The sequence below is a fragment of the Sminthopsis crassicaudata genome, chromosome 3, assembly GCF_048593235.1.
Source record: "Sminthopsis crassicaudata isolate SCR6 chromosome 3, ASM4859323v1, whole genome shotgun sequence".
In the NCBI taxonomy this organism is placed as follows: Eukaryota; Metazoa; Chordata; class Mammalia; order Dasyuromorphia; family Dasyuridae; genus Sminthopsis; species Sminthopsis crassicaudata.
In genome coordinates this window covers 336,415,180-336,439,476 of record NC_133619.1, presented here as the reverse complement: position 1 = coordinate 336,439,476, position 24,297 = coordinate 336,415,180, and the positions used below count along the sequence as shown (strand labels likewise).

The window sequence follows — 24,297 nt, the reverse complement described above, 5'->3', positions numbered from 1 at the left end:
CATTGCTTGTATTGTCTATGCCAGTGTCAGTAAACTATGCCATTTAATAAGTAAGTTTTTAAGTAACTACTGGATATGAGGTGCTGTGCTAATGGATAGCATAGAGAAAATGGAAAATCTACTCAATTACTTTTTACTGTGGGGTAAACACTGTAAAGTTGAAAAAGGAGAGACTTGTAATTAAGGAAATTAAGAAAGGCTTATCTTAAGAGTTTGAGCCAGTTTAAAAAAAAAAAAAAAGATTTGTTCTGAAGACTCACAATTCTAATCATTTTGCCTTTAGATTCTTTTTTCACATAAAGCTTTTTTTTTTCAAAACTTATGCATAGTTTTCAACATTTACTCTTGCAAAACCTTGTGCCCCAAGTTTATTTTTCCCATTCTTACTAGAAAGCAGGTAATCCAATATATATTGAACATGTGCAGTTCTTCTATACATATTTCCAGAATTTTCATGCTACATAAGAAAAATCAGATCAAAAAGGGAAAAAAAATGAGAGAAAACAAAATTAAAGCAAATAATAACAAAAAGTGAAAATTCTACATTGTGATCTACACAATCCCCACATGCTTCTGTCCAGGTACAAATGCTTCTCTCCATCACAAGACCATTGGAACTGGTTTGAATGATATATTTTTCCATGTTGATTGAAGTGTTCAGTATTTATTTGCCTATTCATTCATTTTTGAGTGTGTCAGGGGCACCAAATAGAAAGCTTTTTATTTTCAAAATACATGCGTAGTTTTCAACTTTGACCCTTACAAAACCTTACTTACAAATTTTTTTCTCCTTCCCTACTCCCCACTCCCCTATACTAGTCTTTAAATTCAACTTATATTAAGTACCTACTCTCTGCAGGCTTTGAGTTTGTGGTAAAGAATTGAAGGGAAATCTGAAACATTCCTAGATCAAAAGGTACGGTTACCATTGGAAATAATAAATTTGAGTTGGTAAGATAAATATCAATGGAGAAATCCATCATTTAAAAAAACTTTTTTTACCCTGCACTTAACACCAAAGTATAAGAAACTTAATAAACAAGGGTAGTGAATTTCAAATGTTATCTTTTTCCTTCTCTCTTTCTAAGTGCTTCTAAGTCTCTTAGTGATGGAATGGGTGGGCAGCGTTATTCCTAAGCTACTCCCCAACCCACCCCCCAAAAAAACAACAAAAAAGAATCCAAACCTTTGAAGCAAGTGAACATAGTCAGGAAAAAACTCATTCAAAAATTGGTCATATCCAAAATGTCTCTCATACTGAATCTATTGCTTGTCTTTCTAGGAGTTGAGTAGCTTGCCTTATCATTGTATATTCTCAAGTTGTATCTGGTCACTACTCTTTTTATAATGGTGGTATTACTGTAGAAATTCTCCAGGTTTTGTTCTCTTTACTTATTTTTTTAGGACATGATATTCCATTAAATACAGATATCAGGATTTATTCAGCCATTTCCTGAATGAAAGACATCTATTTTGTTTCCATTTCTTTCCTACAACAAAAATAACTACTATAAATATTTTTGCACATACGAGTTTTTCCCTTTAATTTTTTTGGTGTATAAACCTGATAGTATTATTGCTGGATCAAAGTATTGTACACAGTTTAGTGACTTTTTGGGTATCATTCCAAATTGTTATCTAGTATGGTTGGACCATTATAGTTCCACCAATAGTACATTAATATTCTGATAGGCATGACTTAGAACCTTAGCATTGTTTTGATTACATTTCTTCAGTCCTGAGTTGCTAGTTACCATATCATTACCATAAATACCCTGCCCCCTTCTTCTCTAAATGCATTCTGGGTAACCATAAGTGAAGTTCCACCAAGGTTCTAGGACCTTCTTATATTGACAAACTCCCATAACCTCAGAATTTACATATCTTGTGATGTAATCAGCACATTTTACTCTATAAAAATCTTTGTTTTGCTTTGCTGGGCTAATCACAATTTCAGGGAGCTTGACCCACCTGCTAAGCGGGTGAATCTCATTAAAATTTCTTTGCTTGTGTTGGAGACTGTCTATGCCTGAATTCTTTCAGAAGTGACACCACAAACATAGCTGAAGCCACAAAAATTGTTTTAAAATAAATTTCTTTATGATTTATTATCAATAAATGTTTTACATGCCTGGATAGGTAAGGTTACCTCAAAACTTGGACAAAAAGGGTTCTGAAGTGGAAAAGGTTTAAGAAGCCTAATCTAACCTACATGCAGGGATTCTTAATTTTTTTTTTTAATCATATAGACTACATTGGCAATAATGGTAATTAAAATCTATTGATTATTTCTCTGAATAATATTTTGAAATGCATAAATTGAAATATATAGGATTGCAAAGGAAATTAGTCATTTTGAAATGCAATTATAAAAATATTTTTAAAAAACAAGTTTACAGACCCCAGGTTAAGAAACTCTGAAGTAATACAAATTAAGATTCTTTAAGCTTTGCTACTAGGCCCACAGTTGTATTTCCCCAACTTAAAGTTTGAGCTCCTTGAGAAACAGGGATGTTTAATTTTTCTGTTTGTATTGCCAACATTTAGTAGCAATACAAACAGAAAAATTAAGCATCCCTGTTTCTGTATAACAGTACTTGTTATACAAAAATCCCCTGATATATGCTTTTTCATTTCTTCATTCAAGATCTTTACTTTCTAATGTAGGGATACAATACATATGAGAAAGTAGTGGCTAGGGAGAGATACTTTTTCTTCTAGATATCTTTGTCACCATAATAGCTTTTTATGATGATTTTTTTTTTTGCCTATTCTTTTACCTTACTTTAAAAAAAATTTTTTTTTAATAAATACAAAATGAGAAGAGGGTTGGGAAAATACTGTGCACAGTAAAACATAAGAAAGGATTCAGTATAATGCATTAACATTTCAAGAAAATCTGTATAACATTGTTATCAAAGTTGCCAGCTTTTTTTTTTTTTTTTGCTTCTTTGTTTTTCTTTTGTTATCTGCTTTGCCCTTTTTACTTTTCCTTCCCCTGCCCTTTCAGAAGACTATAGTTAAGCATGAAAAGATTCATACATAGATATGACATATATGTACACACATATGTCTGTACTGTGCTGATTTCATTCTGTCATCTATTTCTCTGAAGATGGATAACCTCTTCCTTCATAGGTCCAAATCTTTCTAAATCGGCTCATTTCCTAAACCACAGTAATGTTTCAACCTCATTATATCATATTTGAGACTTTGTCTTGAAAAGTTTAATTTTAAATTTTCTGTATTTCTTCTATTCTTGGCTATATAAGTTTTGTTTATACAATACATTTTTAATTTGAAATAATTGAAGTTAACCTTTTTACAACCCAACAGTGCTCTCCCTTATTATATAGTTTAAAGTCTAATACTGCTGAATCTACTTCCTTTACAACTTTTTTCCTGATTTCTTTGAAGATTTTGATGTTTTGCTCTTCTAAATGAACTTTATTAATATTTTTCTAATTCAGTAAAATCATTTTCTTTACTAATTTAATTTTTGTTTGTCCTTTGTTCTCAAAATGACCAATGACATTAGAGAGGTGATGGCATCACATACAAGTGAATTGAATTTAAATGAGGAAGGGTAGGGCAAGGGCACCTGCCTCATTTTCACCTCCAGAGCCATCTAGGTCCAGTGGCCAGATACAGATCTAGACTGGAAATAGCCCTCGGTGTTGTGGGAAATCTTTGCTTTTTAAGTTAAGATCTCTTTAATTGGTCTCAGTTTGAGTAAAATAAGGCCTATTTTGTGATTAAGGGTAGTTAAGAAAGTATTGAGTCAAAGAAAATGACCTTTGTTCTCTAGTATTCCTCTTCTATCCTATCGATCTAAAAAAAAAAAAAAAAAAAATCAGTCTGGGAGGGAAAGCTCCTGAGGGTTTCTGGCCAAAATACAATTGCTATATACATTCCTTCTGTGTCAATCTAGGTCCAAACAAAGACTTTGGGGGGCTTAGTCAGGGGTCTTTTGTTGGCCAAAGACTGCTGGAGTGTTTGTGGATAACATTGAATATATTGATTAGTTAAGTAAAATTGCCAATTTAAAATTTTTCTTGCTTATGCAAGAACAATAAATATTAGTTTAGTTATTTAGATCTATTTATTTGTATTAAAAATTATTTTGTTCTTATGTTCATATAGTTCCTTCCTGCTCTTTATTTGTACAGTTGTCATTTTTAATAGTATTTTATTTTACCAAATATATGCAGATAGTTTTCAGCAGTCATCTTTACAAAACCTTGTGTTCCAAATTTTTCTCCCTCCCTCTTCCCCTACATAGCAAACAATCCAATTTAGATTAAACATGTGCAGTTCTTCTAAAAGTAATTCCATACAATTCAGATTTTTAATCTATCCATTTCCCTTTTGAGTAAATTTATCGCATTCACATTCTAAGGTACAATTATTTATGTATTTTCATCTTTCTTGTTTTTCCTCACTATCCTTCTCACTGTATTTACCCTGTCTTCCCTCATTCTTCTACTTTACTTTTACTTCTACTCAGACTGACTTAAGCTTAAAAAGTCCAAGTCTCCCACTGCATCCAAAGTCATCTCCAATCATCCTGATCTCTACTTGAGCAGTGGACCCACCACTCTGGAGGGGAAAGTGAATCAGGTGATCTTGCTTAAGATGATCCTTACTTAAATCCAATTGATTTGCATGTCATGATGGTGAGGTTTAGATTGAGGGAACCAAAATGAAATTAGGGTTTCTGGTGGTCAGAGAGTTAAATGATAAATAAGGGCTAAGTGGCAGGTTCGGGGTTCAGGGAACCAATGATGTTTGGCTCCCCTGCAACCCCTAAGGATTTGGCGCAAGGGTAGGGAGTTTTGGGGACTCCCCTCTGGCAACACGGAGGTTCTCTGTAAAAGAATTTACAGACCCGAAAACCTAGATTGATAAAAGAGGTTTATTAAGGGAATTGGAAGTAAGGTTAGAAATCCTGACAGAGAGACAAAGTCTGGTTAGGAAATACATCAGGATAAACAGAAGATAGCACTGGAAAGAGTATTCCAGTGGATAGAGGCTCCTTGGCATAGCATGGCATGTTTGGAACCTCTGCAAAGAAAGGGTTTTAGTTTGGCTCTTTTTGTATTAGGAGCTTTGGCTGCAAGCTGAAGGGGGCTCATGAGTGGGGTCCCAAGTTGGCTCCTCCTTGGGTTTCAGCTTGAGCTGGAATTTTAATTCAATTCTGTGAGTTTCAAGACTGAGCTGACCCCACCCAGATAACTAGGATGGAAACTGTTTGTCCCTCAGGGCAGGATCCATAATTGAGGCTGTGTTGAAGGTGTTCTCCTTCAAGGATTTTCAGTTTGGGGTCTTCTCTTCATTGGCATCACTTCCCAGTTGTTATGGTCCTTTTGGGGAACAAAGGACAAACAACTTCTACCCCACTACCTTGCTCTCTTATTCCTTAACCTACTTGCCACTAAAAGTCCCTCTCTTATTCTTTTTCCCTCAACTCTATCCCCTTGCCTTCTTATGTTTTAATTTAGAAGACATTTATACTCTTCTAGATAGATAATTTATTCCTTCATTAATCCATTCCTAATGAGAGTAAGTTCTAGTACTACCTACCCTCCCCTGTTAGTTTCTTCTATATCAGTTTTTCCTTTTATGCCTCATTTGTGTGAAGCGATTACTCATTTTTGCCTTAGGGTAATTCTAAAAAAATAAAACTATCATACTGAGCTCAACCCAAGTCTTTCAAGCTTCCCAAATAATGATGACAACCATAGGAATATTGCTAATATTTTCACATATAAAAAGCAAACAATTTGACCTTATTGAATCCTTTATAATTATTCTTTAATATTTACTTTACTTTATATTTCTCCTGGATGTTAGCTGTTTTGTTGTTTCTCTTAAATATCTGGAAATCTTCCACTTTGCTAACTGGCCTTTCTTTCCCCCCATTCAGGATTGTGCCTTCCCAACTAAGTCAACCTTGGTTGTAACCCCAGATCTTCCAAGACCTATTATCCTTCAATGTAGAAGTTGTTAGGTCTTATGTAAACCTTATTGTAGCTCCATGATATTTAAATTGCTTTTTCTTGTTGCTTCCAATATTATCTCCTTAATCTGAAGCTTTTTGAAACTTGGTTTATAATATTCCTATAAGTTTTACTTTTGGAATCTCTTTATTGGGGTGATTGGTGGACTTTTTTCTATTTCTGCTTTTCTTGTTTTACAACTTTAGGAGAGTTTTCTTTGATAATTTTCTGTAATATTATATCAAGACTCTTTTAAATCATTATTTTTCAGGTAGTCCTTCTATTCCTACATTATTTCTCCTCAGTGTTTTCCTAATGTTTTACTTTCTCTTCTATTTTTTCACTGTTTTGATTTTATTTTAAGTTCTTGATGTCTTATAATATCATTAGCTTCCTCTTGCCCAATTCTACTTTTCAGTGAATTCTTTTCTTAAGTTTTTGATTCTTGATTTCAACTTCATTGACTTGATTTTCTTGGATTGCTCGTTTTTAATTTTTCCCCAATTCCTCTTATTTGATTTTTAAAGTTCTTTTTGAGTTCTTATAAGAACTCTTTTTGTGCTGGGAATCTTTTGATATTTCTCATTAAAAAAGAAGTGGCTTTTTCAGCTCTGAATGTAAACCTTGATCTTCTCCATCCTACTATGGCTATCTATGATTGGGATTTTTCTCTTTTGCTTACTCATTTTTAGTTTCTTTATAGCAGCTCAGGTCCTTAGTGTTATTGTGTTTTTTTCTTTCTTTCTTCCTTTTTTAAAATTTTTTGTTTGAAAGCTTTTTATTTTTCAAAATATGCATGGACAATTCTTCAACATTAGCCCTTGCAAAATCTTGTGTTCCAATTTCTTCACCCCTTCTCTGATGTCCTCTCTTAGATTGCAAGTAGTCCAATACATGTTAAGCATGGTAGAAATATATGTTAAATCCAATACATAACAATTATCATGCTGCACAAGAAAAATAAAATCAAACCAGGAGAGAGAAAGAGAATAAAATGCAAGCAAACCAACAACAAAAAGAGTGAAAATACTATGTTGTGATCCACATTCGGTTCCCACAGTCCTCTCTCTGAGTATAGATGGCTCTCTTTATCACTGAACAGTTGGGACTGGTTTGAATCATTTCATTGTTGAAAAGAGCCATGTCCATCAGAATTGGTCATCACATTATCTTCTTGTTGAAGTGTATAATGATCTCCTGGCTCTGCTCATTTCACTCAGCATCAGTTCCTATAAGTCTCTCCAGATCTTTCTGAAATCATCCTGCTGATCCTTAAGAACAAAATTTCATAAATTCATATACTACAATTTATTCAGCCATACTACAACTACTGGACAGCCACTCAGTTTCTAGTTTCTAGACACTACAAAAAGGGCTGTCACAAACATTTTTGCACATGTGGGTCCCTTTCTCCTTTAACATCTCTTTGGAACATAAGCCCAGTAGAAACCTTAGTGTTATTTTCTGAGATTTATGTAAAGGCCCAAACTTGGCTTCTTTGTCCTCTCTGCCCTGGAAACCAGGGGCTCTGCTCCTCCTGTAAATGCCCACAGCCACCAGGGACTCCTTTGCTATTGCATTCATTAGGTGTGTATATGCTAGCTGCTTCTTCCCTCAACCAAAACCCAGATTGCATCTTGTGCTATGCTTGGCATCCTTTAAGAGTGAAAGGTCCTTCCATTTTCTACTCAGTCATTTCACAGCCTCTCCCCCTGTCTGCAAAATGAAAGTTTCTAAGGCTAAAACTATCCTTCCTTCCCCCCCCCCCCCTCCCGTTTGTTGATTATGCAAAGTTCTTTTGCATGTGTTTGCACTTTACCCTGGCCCAACCTTCTACCTCTGGAGATTGAGTCTTTCCTGGAATCTTCTCTCATGTCCCAGCAGGACAGTTTTTTCACCTCATATTTGTTGTTGCTATTCTGAGGTGATGTTCAATTTATTTTTTGTGAGGGGTATTTGGAGAGCAGAAAGTTTACTAATTTATTCCTTCATCTTTCCAGGATTCTCTCCTTTCACCCTACTTTCTAACTTCTGACTTTATGGTAGGACCAGGCTCTAGACATTTCTAGATGGAACCTCTAGCCTGTGCTTTTGTTATTTTGGGTCATTCTGTTGCTTTTTGAGTATTGTCTTGTGTCACTTCAAGATCTCAAGGACAACAGAGGCTGGAGATATATAAACTTTCTTTGTTTACAAAATTTTCTGATCAGGGCAGAGTCTGATTGCTGTACCCCTGGTCTGTTTGACCTCTCCAAGTTCCTGGTCTGTATTTGGGCTATTGGTTGGAGTTGGAAGGAAGAATCAGAAGAGCAGTATCATGAAAATTCAGAGAAGAAAGAATATTTAGGTCAACTGTATTGAATTCTGCAAAGAGGTCAAGAATATGAAGGACTGAGAAAAAAGGCCATACTATTGATTTAACAGATTTGGTACCTTTGGAGAGTTCAATTTTAGTTAATTATAACTATAAAAAACTACTAAATGGTTGTGAGATGGGTGAGTTTGGAAATTGCCAATAAAATGTACTTCAAGGGCTAGGAACAAATGTCCAAGTTGCTCAGTTTATGCTCATAAAAATTTCTTCCCACTATGGAGAATTTAAAAAAGAGAGAAAGGCAATTAATCCATTTGAGGACAAGAAAAGAAGATAGATGGCCAGGTGAAAGAGATCTAAATTTTGTGGAATTCTAAGCTTCTTCAGTTTTTAAAAAGATAACAAATATTTGAGAAAGATGCTTTAGAGGGAAAAAATCTAAGCAAGTTTCTTTTAATTATTTTTCTTTCACTTGAGTGATGGTACCATTAAAGTAGTAAAATTATAAAGCATGAAATCAAGACTAGTTTACAACTTAATCTTTATATTTAACTCTTGTAAAAGATTTGTTACCATTCCTTGTTAGGCAGATCTGAAAACATTTAACTTAATGTAAAATCATGTTTAAGTGTAAAATGAGTTGTTTCATTTTCTTTTTTGTTCTTTTCATCCTAATAGACTAATAAGTCAAAATATGTGTTCTCTATAGTAAATTTGTTTTGTTTTGTTTTGTTTTGTTTTTATCTGAAACAGTTGATGTATATAAGCCACTTCATCTGCTAAGCCAACCTGGGGAATTGAGGCGTGAATATGAAGAAGAGATTAGCAGAGTAAGTGCAAATATTAATTCCTTTACTTTCTAAATAACATCTATATTGTACGCTTGTATGTACAAATACAGAGAGAGAGAGAGAGAGAGAGAGAGTGTGTGTGTGTGTGTGTGTGTGTGTGTGTGTGTGTGTGTGTGTGTTCTGTAGGGCAGTTGGGTAGCATATTAGATAGAGAGCATCAAGAAGACTCATGTTGGATTCGAATCTGATTTCAACTATGTTTGAGTCAACTTACAGTGAGTTTGACTGGCTGATAAAACCAACAGAGTGTTCTATCACTGGTTCCACACAAATAATCCATGTGAACTTTTAGGTGGATTCTCTGAATTTGGGCATCTCACATTTCAATTCTGCTTTGTTCATAGACCTTGTCTGATGACAACTATTACCTTTGAGAACCTGGACAACTCACATAACTCTGTTTGCCTCATCTGTAAAATGTGCTAGAAAAGAAAATGCCAAACCATTTCAGTGTCTTTGCCAAGAAAACAAATCCCAAGTGGGCTCATAAAGAGTTCAACATGATTGAGTGACAGCAATATACTCTGTAATACTGACATAAATATTGGCTGTTGAAATAAAGCCATTTCTTTTTTATAAAAATATATTCAAGAAAACTTTTTGATGTATCCAAAATAATACAGAATTCAGTGTATTTTTCTATGCTGAGGAAAGGTCCTTCCTTGGTCTTATATTTTGCGGGGAGGGAGGCTTTCAATATTTAATTAATTTATTTTTTTATATGTAAATCCAACATAGGTATACATGTTCATACAATTATCTTGCTGCACAAGAAAAATCAGATCAAGAGGAGGGGGGCGATGAGAGAAAATAAAATTCAAGCAACAACAGCAAAAGAAGTAAAAATGCAATGTTGTGATCCACACTCAGTTCCCACAGTCCTCTCTCTGGTTGTAGATGGCTCATTGGAACTGGACTGAATCTTGTCCTTGACCTTTTTTTAAGGAAGAGTTATTTTTCAGTTTGACATTATTTTAAGAGAACCATGGAATAGGGTGAGGGAAGGTCTATCTTGCCAGATGTATTTAAGCAGGAGATAAATCAAAATGTGATTCTTCCCTAAAGAATTATATTTGTTTTTTCTCCAGCTCATTTTATAGATAAGGAAACTGATATAAACTGATTTGAGTGATTTGCCCAGGGTCACTCAGTTAGGAACTATCTGAGGCCAGATTTGAACTTGGGAAGATATCTTCCTAACATAATGGGGGTCTTAAGATAGTTGAAGATATCTGTAAAAATTTTAAAATTTGTTTTCCATGTTATATTGCATAAAGTTTTAAAGTTGTTATTTACTCACTAATTTGATTTTTTTGGTTTTGGTCTGTATTTAGAAGTTCTAGACCCCTTTGAGAGGCTTTTTTTTTTTTTTTTTTTTTTTTTGCATTTGAGTTTTTAGGATTTTTAATTTGTTATGTTTTTAAAGAATAGCTATATTTGTTATCTTTCCGTATCTTGTCTTCAACATCAGTCCCTCTAACTTGTATAAAAGTCAAGTATTCTTTTAATATTTGGGGGCTTTTTGTTCTCTTCTAAATTATTTTTTCTGTTCCATATTTATAACTTTTTTTTTTTTGGCTGAGGTATTTGGGATTAAGTGAGTTGCCCAAGGTCACACAGCCAGGAAGTGTTAAGTGTCTGAGATCAGATTTGAACTCAGGTCCTCCTGATTTTAGGGCTGGTGCTCTATCCACTGCACCACCTAGCTGCCCTAGTTGGTTTATTCTTTAGAGAAATTCTCCATTATGGAACCACATTTTTTGTCTTTAAAAGTTTTGTGTTGAAAGGTTCCATTTCTGACCTAATTTATTCATTTATGGATTTTAATTTTCCTTTTTTAAAGACAGGTAATAGCACAATGTATAAAGCACTGGTCCTGGATTCAGACAGATCTGGTTGTACAAATCCAGCTGCTCAATAGCTATATGGTCTTGAGCAAATAATTTAAACTTTTTATCAGTTTCCTCAACTGGGAAATGAGGTTAATAATAGTACTATCTTCCTAGAGTTATTTTTCTGTTTGTTATATATTTTAATTTATTTTTATGATCCTTATTTTTAATTTTAATTTCCCAATTCTCTTTCTCTCACTCATTCAAACAATATACCAATTATATATCAAATATACCAATTACAGATGCAAAATCATGCAAGACATTTCTATATTAGTCATATTGTAAACTTTTCCCCCAAGAAAAACAAAAACAAAAACCAACAACCCCCTAATAGTAAAAGAGAGATCTGTTTCAGTTTGCACTCATTTCAACAGTTCTCTTCTCTGGAGGTAGATAGTATTTTTAATAATGAGTCCTACAAAATACCCCTGAGTTATGAGAATCAGATTACACATTTGTTAAAAAGTGCTTAGCACATACTTGAGTAATAGTAGATCCTATATAAATGCTTTCTTTCTCCCTCTTTTAATAACTATTTCTTTTATTTGAATGCTTTGTGAGAAATCTATAGGATTTTGTGTTTTACTTTATTTAGTATTATAACTGTTTAAGAAAGCTTTGTGTTCTACATGAGGTTTTACTCATTCTCTTCTGTATTGATTTTATCTGGCTTTTATTGGCTTTTCTTTCTTTCTTTCTTTTTAATAACTTTGATATTTTAGCCCTTTTGTGTTTTCCTCTGTCACTTGCTTTCTTCTCCTTCCCTTTTTGCTAGTGAATAGCCTTCTAAGTTTAGATCATAAGGCTCCCTCTTCATCATATCCATTCCCTCCATCATTTTGTACTTGCCTAGCCTTTTACTACTGTTCTGCCATTGCAGGCAAGCACCCTCACCTACCTCTCCCTGGAAGTCCCAGAGAAAAAGAGTTTTATAAGAATGAACAGAAACTTTCTCTCCTTTTAAATTGATGCTTTCCTTTCTGTCTCCCTGTCTGCACCTAATCATATTTGATCATATTCCCAATTCTAGAAGGCTTTCTGAGCTCCTAAAAAGGATCAAGCATTTCTTCTCCTCCCCCTCCTGCCCACCTTTATTAAAACTTTTTTTTTTTTTTTTTTTTTTTTTTTTTTTTTTTTAACATATGCCTGGAAAATTCTTCTCTGGGTGCTGATGGCTCTCTTCAACACTAAACAATTGGAACTGGTCATTGTTGAAGAGAGCTACATCCATCAGAATTCATCACTGTATAGTTTTCTTGTTGGGTACAATGATCTCCTGGTTCTGCTCACTTCATTTGTCATCAGTTCATGTAAGTCTCTCCAGGGCTTTCTGAAATCATCCTGCAGATCTTTTCTTACAGAACAATAATATTCTATGACATTCACATACCATAACTTATTCAGCAATTCTCCAACCTTTGTGGTTCCACTCAGTTTCCAATTTCTTCCTCTATAAAAAGGGCTTCCACAAACATTTTTGCACATGTGGGTCCCTTTCCTTCCTTTATGATCTTTTTATGATACAAGTCCAGTAGAAACATTGCTAAATTTAAAAATATGCACAGTTTGATAACTTTTTCATCATAGTTCCAAATAAGCACTTCTTTTCAATTGTTATCCCTAGTACTGCATCAAAGTGCTGACTCAACAGAATCCACATGATACAGTTCCCATTGGCCTCCTAAATGTACATGGATTCTGGGCAGTACAATTAGTATAATTATTTTTTTGGGAAGGGCAAAATCTACCCAGTTAGTGGACATAGACATCATTGACATCCTCAATAGAAAGATCTTAATTTTGCAAATGTCATTGATTCATTAGCATTTTTCAGTGGGATTAAGAAATAACATTTGAGAGTTTCAATATTCTAAAAAGCAAAATCATATCCTTTTACACATAATAGATGTGGAATTATAGAAACAGGACATTATGGGAAATATAATAAACATTTTTTAAAAAATTTTAATCTATTAAATTAAAGCAAGCATTTCCATAACAAAATACAATTTTTTTAAAAATTAAAAATTCCTTTTAAATACATAACATTTTTTCTTCTCCCCAACCTCAGAGATGGCTACTGTTAGATGCAAATTGGGGGGGGGGGTGTTGTATGTATGTAAAATTGTTGTCCGTATGCTTTTATTTAGCAGTTATTTCTCCAGCTGAAGATGACATTTTTCTTCATCTATCCTTTATAGCATTTATAATAGTCAAATTACTTATTCATGTACTCATTCTTAAAACATTATTGCTGTTATTATGAACAATGTTATCTTGATTCTGCTCATTTCACTCTTCATTATTTCATCATTGAGATTATCATTTCTTATAGCACAATAGTATTCCCTCATAATCACATACCACAGCTTGTTCACTCATTCCCTAATTTATTGCTATCCCTACAGTTTCCATTTCTTTGCCATCCCAGAGAGCTGCTATAAACATTTTAGAACATTTAGGATATAATCTTTCCCCCACCCTCGGTTTTCTGCTTTCTTTTTGATCTGGGCTATATTTATTTATTTGTACAAAACTTTTAATTTAATCAAAATCACTTATTTTACATCTAACTTTGCTCTCTATGTATTGTTTATTCATGAATTATTCATCTACTATAAGTCTGAGAAGTAATATGTCTCATTTTTCAAATTTTTTTTCAGTCTCTATAGCTATGTCATATATCTATTATGGCATCTTGTAAATGATAGAAGATACTGATCTATGCCCAGTTTCTGCTGTGCTGTTTTCTGTTTTCCTCAACAATTTTTTTTTTTTGCCAAAAAATGAATTCTCGCAAAATATTAAGTTTTTACACTTGACAAATAGATTACATATATCTGCTACTGTAAATTGTATATCTACTCTGTTCCATTGATCTTTCTATTAAATAGTACAAGATAGTTTTGATAATTGTCTTATAATTTAAGATCTGGTGTTGCTAAACTCCTTCCTTTATAATTTTTTCATTGGTTTCTTTGATGTTCTTTGCTTTTTGTTCCAATTGAATTTTGTAATTTTTTTCAAATTAAGTAAAAAAAATTTTGATAATTTAAAGTTAATTTGGATTACACTTAACATATCTGTGTGTGTGTAAACACAATATATACACTTTTTAAAAGACATTTTTTTATTATAACTTTACAAGGCATATGCATGGGTAATTTTTCATCATTGACCCTTGCAAAACCTTCTGTTCCAACTTTTCCTCTTCCTTCCAGCTTCGGGCCATTACAAAGAAGGCTGCCACAAACATTCTTGCACATACAGGTCCCTTTCCCTTCTTTTAAGATCTCTTTGGGATATAAGCCCAGTAGTAACACTGCTGGGACAAAGTGTAGGCACAGTTTGATAATTTTTTGAGCATTGTTCCAAATTGCTCTCCAGAATGGTAGTGTACATTCACAATTCCACCAACAATGTATCAGTGTTCCGTTTTCCCACATCCCCTCCAACATTCACCATTATCTTTTCCTGTCATCCTAGCCAATCTGAGAGACATGTAGTGGTCTCTCAGAGTTGTCTTAAATTGTATTTCTCTAATCAATAATGATTTGGAGCATCTTTTCATATGGCTAGAAATAGTTTTAATTTCTTCATCTGAAAATTGTATCCTTTGACCATTTATCAATTGGAGAATGGCTTGATTTCATATAGTGTCAATTCTCAATATGTTTTGGAATTGAGGCCTTTATCAGAACTTTAAACTGTAAAAAATGTTTTCCCAATTTTTACAGTCAAAGGATCCAATGAAGGCCTCATTTCCAAAATATATAGAGAATTGACTCTAATTTATAAGAAATCAAGCCATTCTCCAATTGATAAATGGTTAAAGGATATGAACAGACAATTCTCAGATGAAGAAATTGAAACTATTTCTAGCCATTTGTGAAAAGATGCTCCAAATCATTATTAATCAGAGAAATGCTAATTAAGACAACTCTGAGATACCACTACAGACCTGTCAGATTGGCTAGAAGGACAGGGAAAGGTAATGCAAAATGTTGGAGGGGATGTGGGAAAATGGGACACTGATACATTGTTGGTGGAATTGCGAATGTACTCTACCATTCTGGAGAGCAATTTGGAACAATGCTCAAAAAATTATCAAACTGTGCCTACCCTTTGTCCCAACAGTGTTACTACTGAACTTATATACCAAAGAGATCTTAAAAAAAGGGAAAGGGACCTGTATGTGCAAGAATGTTTGTGGCAGGCCTCTTTGTAGTGGCCAGAAACTGGAAACTGAGTGGATGCCCATCAATTGGAGAATGGGTATACAAATTGTGGTATATGAATATTGTGGAATATTACTGTTCTGTAAGAAAATGACCAACAGGATGATTTCAGAAAGACCTGGAGAGACTTACATGAACTGATGCTGAGTGAAATGAGCAGGACCAGGAGATTGTTGTATACTTCAACAACAATACTATATGATGATCAATTCTGATGGATGTGGCCATTTTCAACAATGAGATGAACCAAATCAGTTCCAATAGAGCAGTAATGAACTGAACCAGCTACACCCAGCAAAAGAACTCTAGGAGATGACTATGAACCACTACACAGAATTCCCAATCCCTCTGTTTTTGTCTGCATTTTGGATTTCGTTCACAGGCTAATTGTTCACTATTTCAAAGTCTGATTCTTTTTGTACAGCAGAATAACTGTTTGGACATGTATACATATATTGTATTTAATTTATACTTTAACATATTTAACATGTGTTGGTCAACCTGCCATCTGGTGGTGTGGAGGGGAAAGGGTGGAATAAAGGGTTAGAATGTTGTAAAATTACCCGTGCATATATCTGGTAAATAAAAACTATTAAAAATAAAAAAAAAAAAAAAAAAAATGTTTTCCCAGCTTATTGTTTCCCTTCTAATCTTGTGTGCATTAGTTTTGTTTGTACAAAAACTTTTCAATTTTATATAATCAAAATTTTCTATTTTGTGATCAATAATGATCTCTAGTTCTTCTTTGGTCACAAATTCCTTCCTCCACAGGTCTGAGAGGTAAACTGTCCTATATTCTTCTAATTTATTTATAATTTCGTTCTTTATGCTGAGATCATGAACCTATTTTGACCTTATCATGGTGTGTGGTGTTAAGTGTGGGTCAATGCCTAGTTTCTACCCTACTAATTTCCAATTTTCCCAGCAGTTTTTGTCACACAGTGAATTCTTATCCCAAAAGCTGGGGTCTTTGGGTATGTCAAACACTAGATTGCTCATAGTTATCATTGACTATTTTGTCCTTTGAACCTAACCTATTGCACTGATCAACTAGTCTTAGCCAGTACCAAATGGTTTTGGTGACCTCTGCTTTTTAATATAGTTTTAGATCAGGTACAAGAAATTATTTTAATGACCTAGAAAAAATAACAGAATTCATCTGGAAGAGTAAAAGGTCAATACTTTACTTTTTTTTTCTTTTCTTTCTTTTTTTTTTTTTTTTTTTAATTTTTATAATTATAAAGGTTTTTTTGACAGTATATGCATGAGTAATTTTTTTTATAACATTATCCCTTGTATTCATTTTTCCAAATTTTCTCCTCCTTCCCTCTACTCCCTCCCCTGGATGACAGGCAATCTCATACATTTTACATGTGTTACAGTATAACTTAGATACAATATAATATATATGTGTAAATCCAATTATCTTATTGCACGTTAAATATTGGATTCCGAAGGTATATGTAACCTGGGTAGATAGATAGTAGTGCTAATATTTTACATTCACTTCCCAGTGTTCCTTCTCTGGGTGTAGTTGTTTCTGTCCATCATTGATCAACTGGAAGTTAGTTGGATCTTCTTCATGTTGAAAATATCCACTTCCATCAGAATTCATCTTCATACAGTATTGTTGAAGTGTATAGTGATTCTGGTTCTGCTAATTTCACTCAGCATCAGTTCATGCAAGTCTCTCCAAGCCTTTCTGAATTCATCCTGCTGGTCATTTCTTACAGAGCAATAATATTCCATAACCTTTATATACCATAATTTACCCAAACATTATCCAATTGATGGACATCCATTCATCTTCCAGTTTCTAGCCACTACGAAAAGAGCTGCTACAAACATTTTGGCACACACAGGTCCCTTTCCCCTCTTTAGTATTTCTTTGGGATATAAGCCCAGTAGTAGTATGGCTGGGTCAAAGGGTATGCACAGTTTGATAACTTTTTGAGTATAGTTTCAAACTGCTCTCCACAATGGTTGAATCAATTCACAACTCCACCAACAATGTATCAGTGTCCAGTTTTCCCACATCCCCTCCCAACATTCATCATTATTTGTTCCTGTCATCTTAGCCAATCTGACAGGTGTGTAGTGATATCTCAGAGTTGTCTTAATTTGCATTTCTCTGATCAGTAGTGATTTGGAACACTCTTTCATATGAGTGGAAATAGTTTTAATTTCATCATCTGAAAATTGTCTGTTCATATCCTTTGACCATTTATCAATTGGAGAATGGTTTGATTTCTTATAAATTAGGGTCAGTTCTCTATATATTTTGGAAATGAGACCTTTGCCAGAAGAGAAGGTCAATACTTTAAAGGGAACTAGTGAAGAAAAAAAATGAAGTAAAGGCAGCCTAGCTGTATCTGATTTAAAACTATATTATAAAGCAGCGGTCTCCAAAACCATTTGATATTGGCAAAGAAATAGACTAGTTGAACAGTGGAATAGGTTAGAACCAGGAGATCATTATCCATTTCAACAATATTGTATGAGAATGTACTCTGATAGAAGTGGATATCTTCGACAAATATAAGATCTAATTCAGTTTCAGTTGATCAATGATGGACAGAATCAGCTACACCCAGAGAAAGAACACTGAAAAATGAGTGTGGACTACTTGCATTTTTGTTTTTCTTTCCAGGTTATTTTTATTTTCTGAATCCAGTTTTTCTTGTACAACAAAAGAACTGTATGGATCTGCACACATATATTGTATCTAAGATATACTTCAACATGTTTAACATGTATGAGACTACTAGCTATGTAGGGGAGGGAGGGAAGGGCAAAGTTGGAACAGAAGTGAGTGTAAGGGACAATGTTGTAAAAATTACCCATGCATGTGTTCTGTCAATAAAAAGCTATTTTAAAAAATGATTCTGCATGAATTTTTTCCTAATCTGATTCCCTAAATAACTTGTGCCTCTGTCTCTTCCACCTCATGCTCCCCATCCACCCAAAAAAAACCACTTTTTATTTTTACATATTCTGTCTATATATTGTTTCTTTCTATAGAATGCATCCTAGTGAAGACAGGGATTGTTTTGTTTCTTCATTTTCACAGGGCCAACTGATTACCTTTATATCAGAAAGTAAGAAATTAGTAAAGAACTTGATATTCATATATTATATAAAGTAGTTATATAGTGCACTGGAGGGTATTGAAATGGTCCATAATATCAAAAATCTCACACTATAAATGCTACATAAATGAAAGACAATACCCACTATTGTAGTTGTTATACTTCAAATCCTATTCTTTCCATGTCTTTTACTCTGTTTCTTATGAAGCTCTAACCCTACAAAAATATTGAAGTGTTGCCTTGTTTTCTTTTCTTTTTTTTTTTGTCTCTTTTCCAAAATTAAAAAATAAAAACCTATTTAATATACTGATAGCTTTTTATTTTTCAAAATACATGCAGAAATACTTTTCAACATTCACCCTTTCACAATCTTGTGTTGTAAATTTTTCTTCCTTTCTTTCTCTCTACCTCCCTAGACAGCAAATAATCCAATAAAAATTGGTTAAATGTGTGTAATTCTTCTAAACATATTTCCATATTTATCATGTTGACCAAGAAAAATCACATCAAAAGGGGGGGGGGAATGAAAAAGGAAAAAAACCAAGCAAACAAAACAGTAACAAAGATGAAAGTACTATAGTGTGATCTACATTCAGTCCCCAAGGCAGACGACTCTCTCCATCACATTGCCTTGAGTCAAGTCACTTCATTGTTGAAAAGAGCCAAGTCCATCACAGTTGATCATCACATAAAATCTTGTTGCTGTATACAGTGTTCTCTTGAGTGAACTTGTTTCAAAAAAAATTTTTGTAACATTTCGTTATAGTTAATTTTCTTTGTAATTCTATGTATTTTACTTTTTCCCCCCAAACTTTCAGATGGAATATGTACCATATAAAAAGTTTAAAAATTAAACAATTATTTGAGCACCCACCTCTATATTCAAAGCCGTTAGTCTTCGATGTTAAAATGTGTAATGATGAGGGGAAATGTGATTTAAAAAGATATTTAATTTTTTTCTACCTAGTTCTTTTCTCTTTCCTTTCTCATTTTTTGCCTCTATTCACTTCTGTATGTATATCCCAAAAAAGTAAATTTGGAGCGTCTGGTCTTTTAAATTTGTTACTTTTTTTGTTGAGATGGATGGGTCTAATATCTGTAGTCGTCTGTTGATATATTCTATCATTTTTATTTATTTATTTATTTTTAATAAATAATTTTAAGGTGGAAGCTGAACGAAGGGCCTATGAGGAAGAAGAAAGCAAAGCAAGTGAAGAATACATTCAGAAATTATTAGCAGAGGAGGATGAAGAGCAAAGGAGAGCAGAAGAGAGACAACGAGAATTAGAACAACAGATGAAAAGAGATGAAGAACTGGCCAGAGAAATCAGTTTCAATCTTGTAAGTCCAAGTTGGAGATTGAAAGAATTTTTTTTTTTTTAATTTCAATAATCAACAAACCTAGATAAATGAAGAAATGGGAAAGTACTTAGATTCTGTGTTTACACACATACACGTGTGTATGCATATATTTACCTTTTCCTTTTGTTCCATGTGATAATTTAAACTAACATTTGTCAAAAAAAATTGTGATACTTTGAAGTCATAGATTTTGATGCTTTGAGGGAATCAAAAAGATGAGATGTATCACCAATAAACTCCTAACATTTTAGAACTAGAAAGGACCTTAAATATCCAGTTAAAAACCCCTCATTTTTAAAGCTGAGAAAATTGAAGTTAAATAGTTTGCCATAAGTTATACATTGTATTACAGTCAGGTTTAGAAAGATACGAAATTAGAAATTCTGGATCTTTCCAATACTAAATCTCTACTTTTTTCACTACACAGTACCCTTAGAATTTTTTTTTTTATGTATACAATTCATAGTAAGCTACAATAATGTTTTATTGTATTTTTTCTATATTCACAAAGCATAGTGTAGAAGAAGTGAAAAAAAGTCCATTTGAGACATGTTCTATCATATCATCTTGCCTTTTCAGATACTGTTATTCTGACCTTTCATGTCTTTTTACTTAGGTTAAAATAGTTGCCATATTCATGATTTATGTGGGAAGATAATTAAAATAAGTTCAGTTCTCTTATTACAGAAACAAATTGCTGTTGGATTTGTTTTTCTCCACTTTGTTCTAAAGAACTTGTAGGTAATTGTTAAAATTGCATTCTAAAACACAAAAGCATATTAACTACGAAAGTTGCAGTGTTTTTAGAGATGGAACAGTCTTTTATTAAACCATTTACTTTGATAAAATTAAACTGCACCTATCCAGGTGCACTTAATACATGCACTTAATTTGAACTTAAAGATCACTTTTGCATTGAATGTATGAAAGGTTGGAATTTATAGAATTTTCATTTTTTTATTACTAAATTTTTTCTGAAAACAACTAATAAAAACTCAGACCACAAAGTGTACTTTCAAAAAAGCCACAAAAGAGATCTTGTGTCTGATAATTAAGCACTCATGTACTTTTAGGGGGAAAAAAGAGAAATTTTGTATTCTGTGCAGGATAATGCCTTTTATTTACACAGTTGTAAGTATAGACTGACTGTCTTTGCATCTATTTATTCTTTTTTCTTTCTTTCTTTCTTTTTTTTTTTTCCTCTGAGACTGGGGTTAAGTGACTTGCCCAGGGTCACACAGCTAGGAAGTGTTAAGTGTCTGAGACCAAATTTGAACTTGGGTCCTCCTGAATTCAAGGCTGGTGCTCTATCCACTGCGCCACCTAGCTGCTTCTGCATCTATTTATTCTTGAATTGCCTTTAGAGAAACATAAGTTCAAGTTCCTGTAATTTAGGGGAGTGGGATGAAACAATAGGGGTTTGGTGACTTGCCAAAGGTCACACGGGTAGTGTCAAATGTCTGAATTTAGGGCTAAATTCAAATCGGCTCCTTCTATGTCATTTTAAAGTGAATAGGTACTTCTGGTGTTTAAAAGTGCTTTTTTTAAAGGTATGTCTTTATAATTTTAAGTAGTGCTTGAAAATAATGTTTATGTTTTTTATTAGACATGTGATTTAGTGTCGGGACATCTGGTTAGGAACTGATTATGGCAGCCTAGATTGACTTTTTTAAAACTTAAATTATATTGGAAGTATTTTAGCCACTGAGAGGAAGGACTTGAATTCAGCTTTTCCTTACTCCAAAGCTTAATCTCCATCTACTGTCATACTGTTTTCCTTTCCATTAATTTTCTTAAATTTTCTGATAGAGAGTAAAATGAAGCTCAACTCTTATTAGAATTTTCTTATAAATTCTTAATTGTAAAAATAATCATATAACAGCTTCTGGTATTTCCTGAATATTTTCTTTTGCTTAAGAACAAACTGAGTGAGAGAAGTTTCTTTAGCTCTCCTTCGAATACCAAGCAATCATCACCAGTCACCAACAAATCACAAAAGAAGACAAACAACTTAAATGTCTTTGGAAGTATTCAAAAGTAAGTAATTTTGCCTGTGTTAAATTAATAAGTATTTAAGGAACTGCTATATTTCTATTGTGTAATGTCCTTTTTTATTCCTACCAAAGGTTCTTCACCTGGGGCCTTTTAAAAATATTTAAATAATTTATAAACATTAAATAATTGAATATTTGAGAATATTTTGATTGCTATTTCAAAATAATTGGTTTTCTTGTATAATCTTATGTGTTTATTTTATATATTTAAAAACATTCTGAGTCCATGGGAACCAGCATATGAAGTCCATAGGCTTCAGCTGACTTCAGAAGGATCCATGACCCACAAAAGGATTTAAAACTCCCGTTCATAACAGTGCTACCCAAAATTTGATGCAAGGACTCTATTATAATTCTTTAAGTAGTCCAGGATTGATTTATAATGAACAGAGATTTTAGTGTTAAAAAATGTAATTTTTGATAATATGCATATTTTTTCACCTTTTATAAATTATAATTGTTTTTTATAATTTTTATTATTGTTTTATGATATCCCATACCTTGTGTCCTTGCATTTTGACTGATGACTTTATTGGCCAGGAGCAGCCTATATTTTAAAGTTAGTTTTCTGAAGTAGAGGTATCAGACTTGTAGCCTGCAAAAATCCTATAATACAACATAGATAATGTTAATTTGTGGTTTTCTAAGTCAGTATGCAGCCTACCTCAATAGGAATAACTAAATGATTCAGTGGACAGTGTGCTAGACCTAGAATCAGATTGAAAAGATTCATCTTCCTACATTCAAACCCAGTTTCAGACACTTAACTATGTGGCTGGAGCAACTCACTTAACTCTGTTCACTTCAGTTTTCTCATTTATAAAATGAACTGGAGAAGGAAATGGCAAACCATTTCCTTTGCCAAGAAAAGCTTAATTTGGGTCATGTAGTGTTGGAAGTGATTAAAAAACAACTGGCTGAATATAGCCCACAAAAAAGCAGTTTCTATTTGAAGTTGACATCATTGTTCAAAAGATTCTTTATACCCTGACTGCACTAAAATCAAGCAAACTAAATTTTCTGGCAGCCATTATCCCCTAAAATGAACTATAATGCATGTATAATTAGTTAGTGGTTTCTGCTAAAGTGAAGATAAAATCTGGGTCTTTGATCACATAGTTAAAGTAAAAATGAAGTGATCAGTAAGGGTATCCTCTTATAATAGGAAGGTTTGGGAAGTTGCTACTATATTTTTGAGAATGATTATGGGAAGATGGAATACATTCTTTTTGGCAAGTCAGTTGGGGTTAAGTCCAGAATCACACTGCTATTTCAAGTATTAAGTGTTTGAGACTGGATTTGAACTCATATCCTCTTGACTCCAGGGCCAGTGCTCTATCCACTGCACCATTCAGCTGCCCCCACGATCTTTAATAGTAAGGTGGTTATAATTGTTTTTTCTTGATATATAATATACAGAAATTCATTTTCTTTTCCTCCCACACATATCCAATGAGAATTGAAAGAAAAATATCTGTTACAAATAATTTAAAGATATTTTTAAAACTGTAGATATTTGTGGGTATAATTAGATATTCACATACATATATTTAACAATGCTATCAAGTGAATACCCTGCTTTACCATTAGCCTTTTGAAATCTGATCAGAGTCTCTACATCTTTGAAACTTGTTGGTTTTTACTTTATTGTTGGAACTGTATAAATTGTTCTCCTAGTTGTATAGACTTCACTCTCCTATATAAGTCTTTACAGTGTTTCTACATCCATCCTTTTCATCATTTCCAATGGTCTATCACATTCATATGTCATAACTTATTCAGCTGGATTCCTATTCTATACTATCTCAAAAAGTTATAAATATTTTTGTACATCCTTAGTTAAGAGTTTGTTTTGATTAGGACTTAGCACTTCCTTAATCTGACCTCCTTCTAATTCCCCTTCTTTGACAAATTAGAAAGATGCTCACATGTCAGCTGCTCATCCCTTACTTCTTGTTTGTATAGATTTAACTTTCCTTTGTCCCCTCACCACATCCCACGCTCTGTTCCATTTTTTTTTTTTTTAATCATCATCTAAACTGAATTAGGATTACTTCCAGTCCTTCTGCCTGAAACCCTTTATAAAAGATTCCTGATGATAGGGTTCCAGGGGATATGAACCATTTATCCATATTAGAATGTAAGTGCTTTGTCCATGTTTGGTCCTGGAAGATTATTTATTTGTATTTAACTTTTATGTTTTTCTTTTCTCTTGTATTTGCATTTTAAAATTTCTACGCAACTTGGGTCTTTTCATCAGGAATGAATGGAAGTCCTTTATTTCATTTAAGATGCATTTTTTTCTTTGATTATACTTGGTTTTGCTGGTTGTTCTTGGTTGTAAAATTGTATCTTTATCATTTGCCTTCTGGAATATAATATTCCAAACTCTCTTCCTTCAAAATAATGACTCGTATATCATGTCCTCACAGTGTCCTAGTTCTCTTTGTTTCTTTGGGACCCCCCCCCCCAAAAAAAAAATGCTGTGACTTTTT

General features: G+C 33.3%; 2 protein-coding genes across 2 annotated transcripts in view; one reads left to right on the top strand and one right to left on the bottom strand.

Annotated features, from left to right (window-relative positions):
* LOC141561646 (uncharacterized) overlaps positions 1 to 24,297 on the bottom strand; it is a 612,565-nt gene that overhangs the window by 421,520 nt on the left and 166,748 nt on the right. The gene's annotated exons all lie outside the window — the stretch shown is intronic.
* The window catches only part of RNF168 (ring finger protein 168), a 29,943-nt gene that overhangs the window by 2,346 nt on the left and 3,300 nt on the right, over positions 1 to 24,297 (top strand). The window contains exons 3-5 of the mRNA XM_074301525.1: positions 9,067 to 9,143; positions 19,551 to 19,727; positions 21,667 to 21,785. Of these exons, the coding sequence (XP_074157626.1) occupies positions 9,067 to 9,143; positions 19,551 to 19,727; positions 21,667 to 21,785 (373 nt within the window). The remainder of the gene's footprint in view (positions 1 to 9,066; positions 9,144 to 19,550; positions 19,728 to 21,666; positions 21,786 to 24,297) is intronic.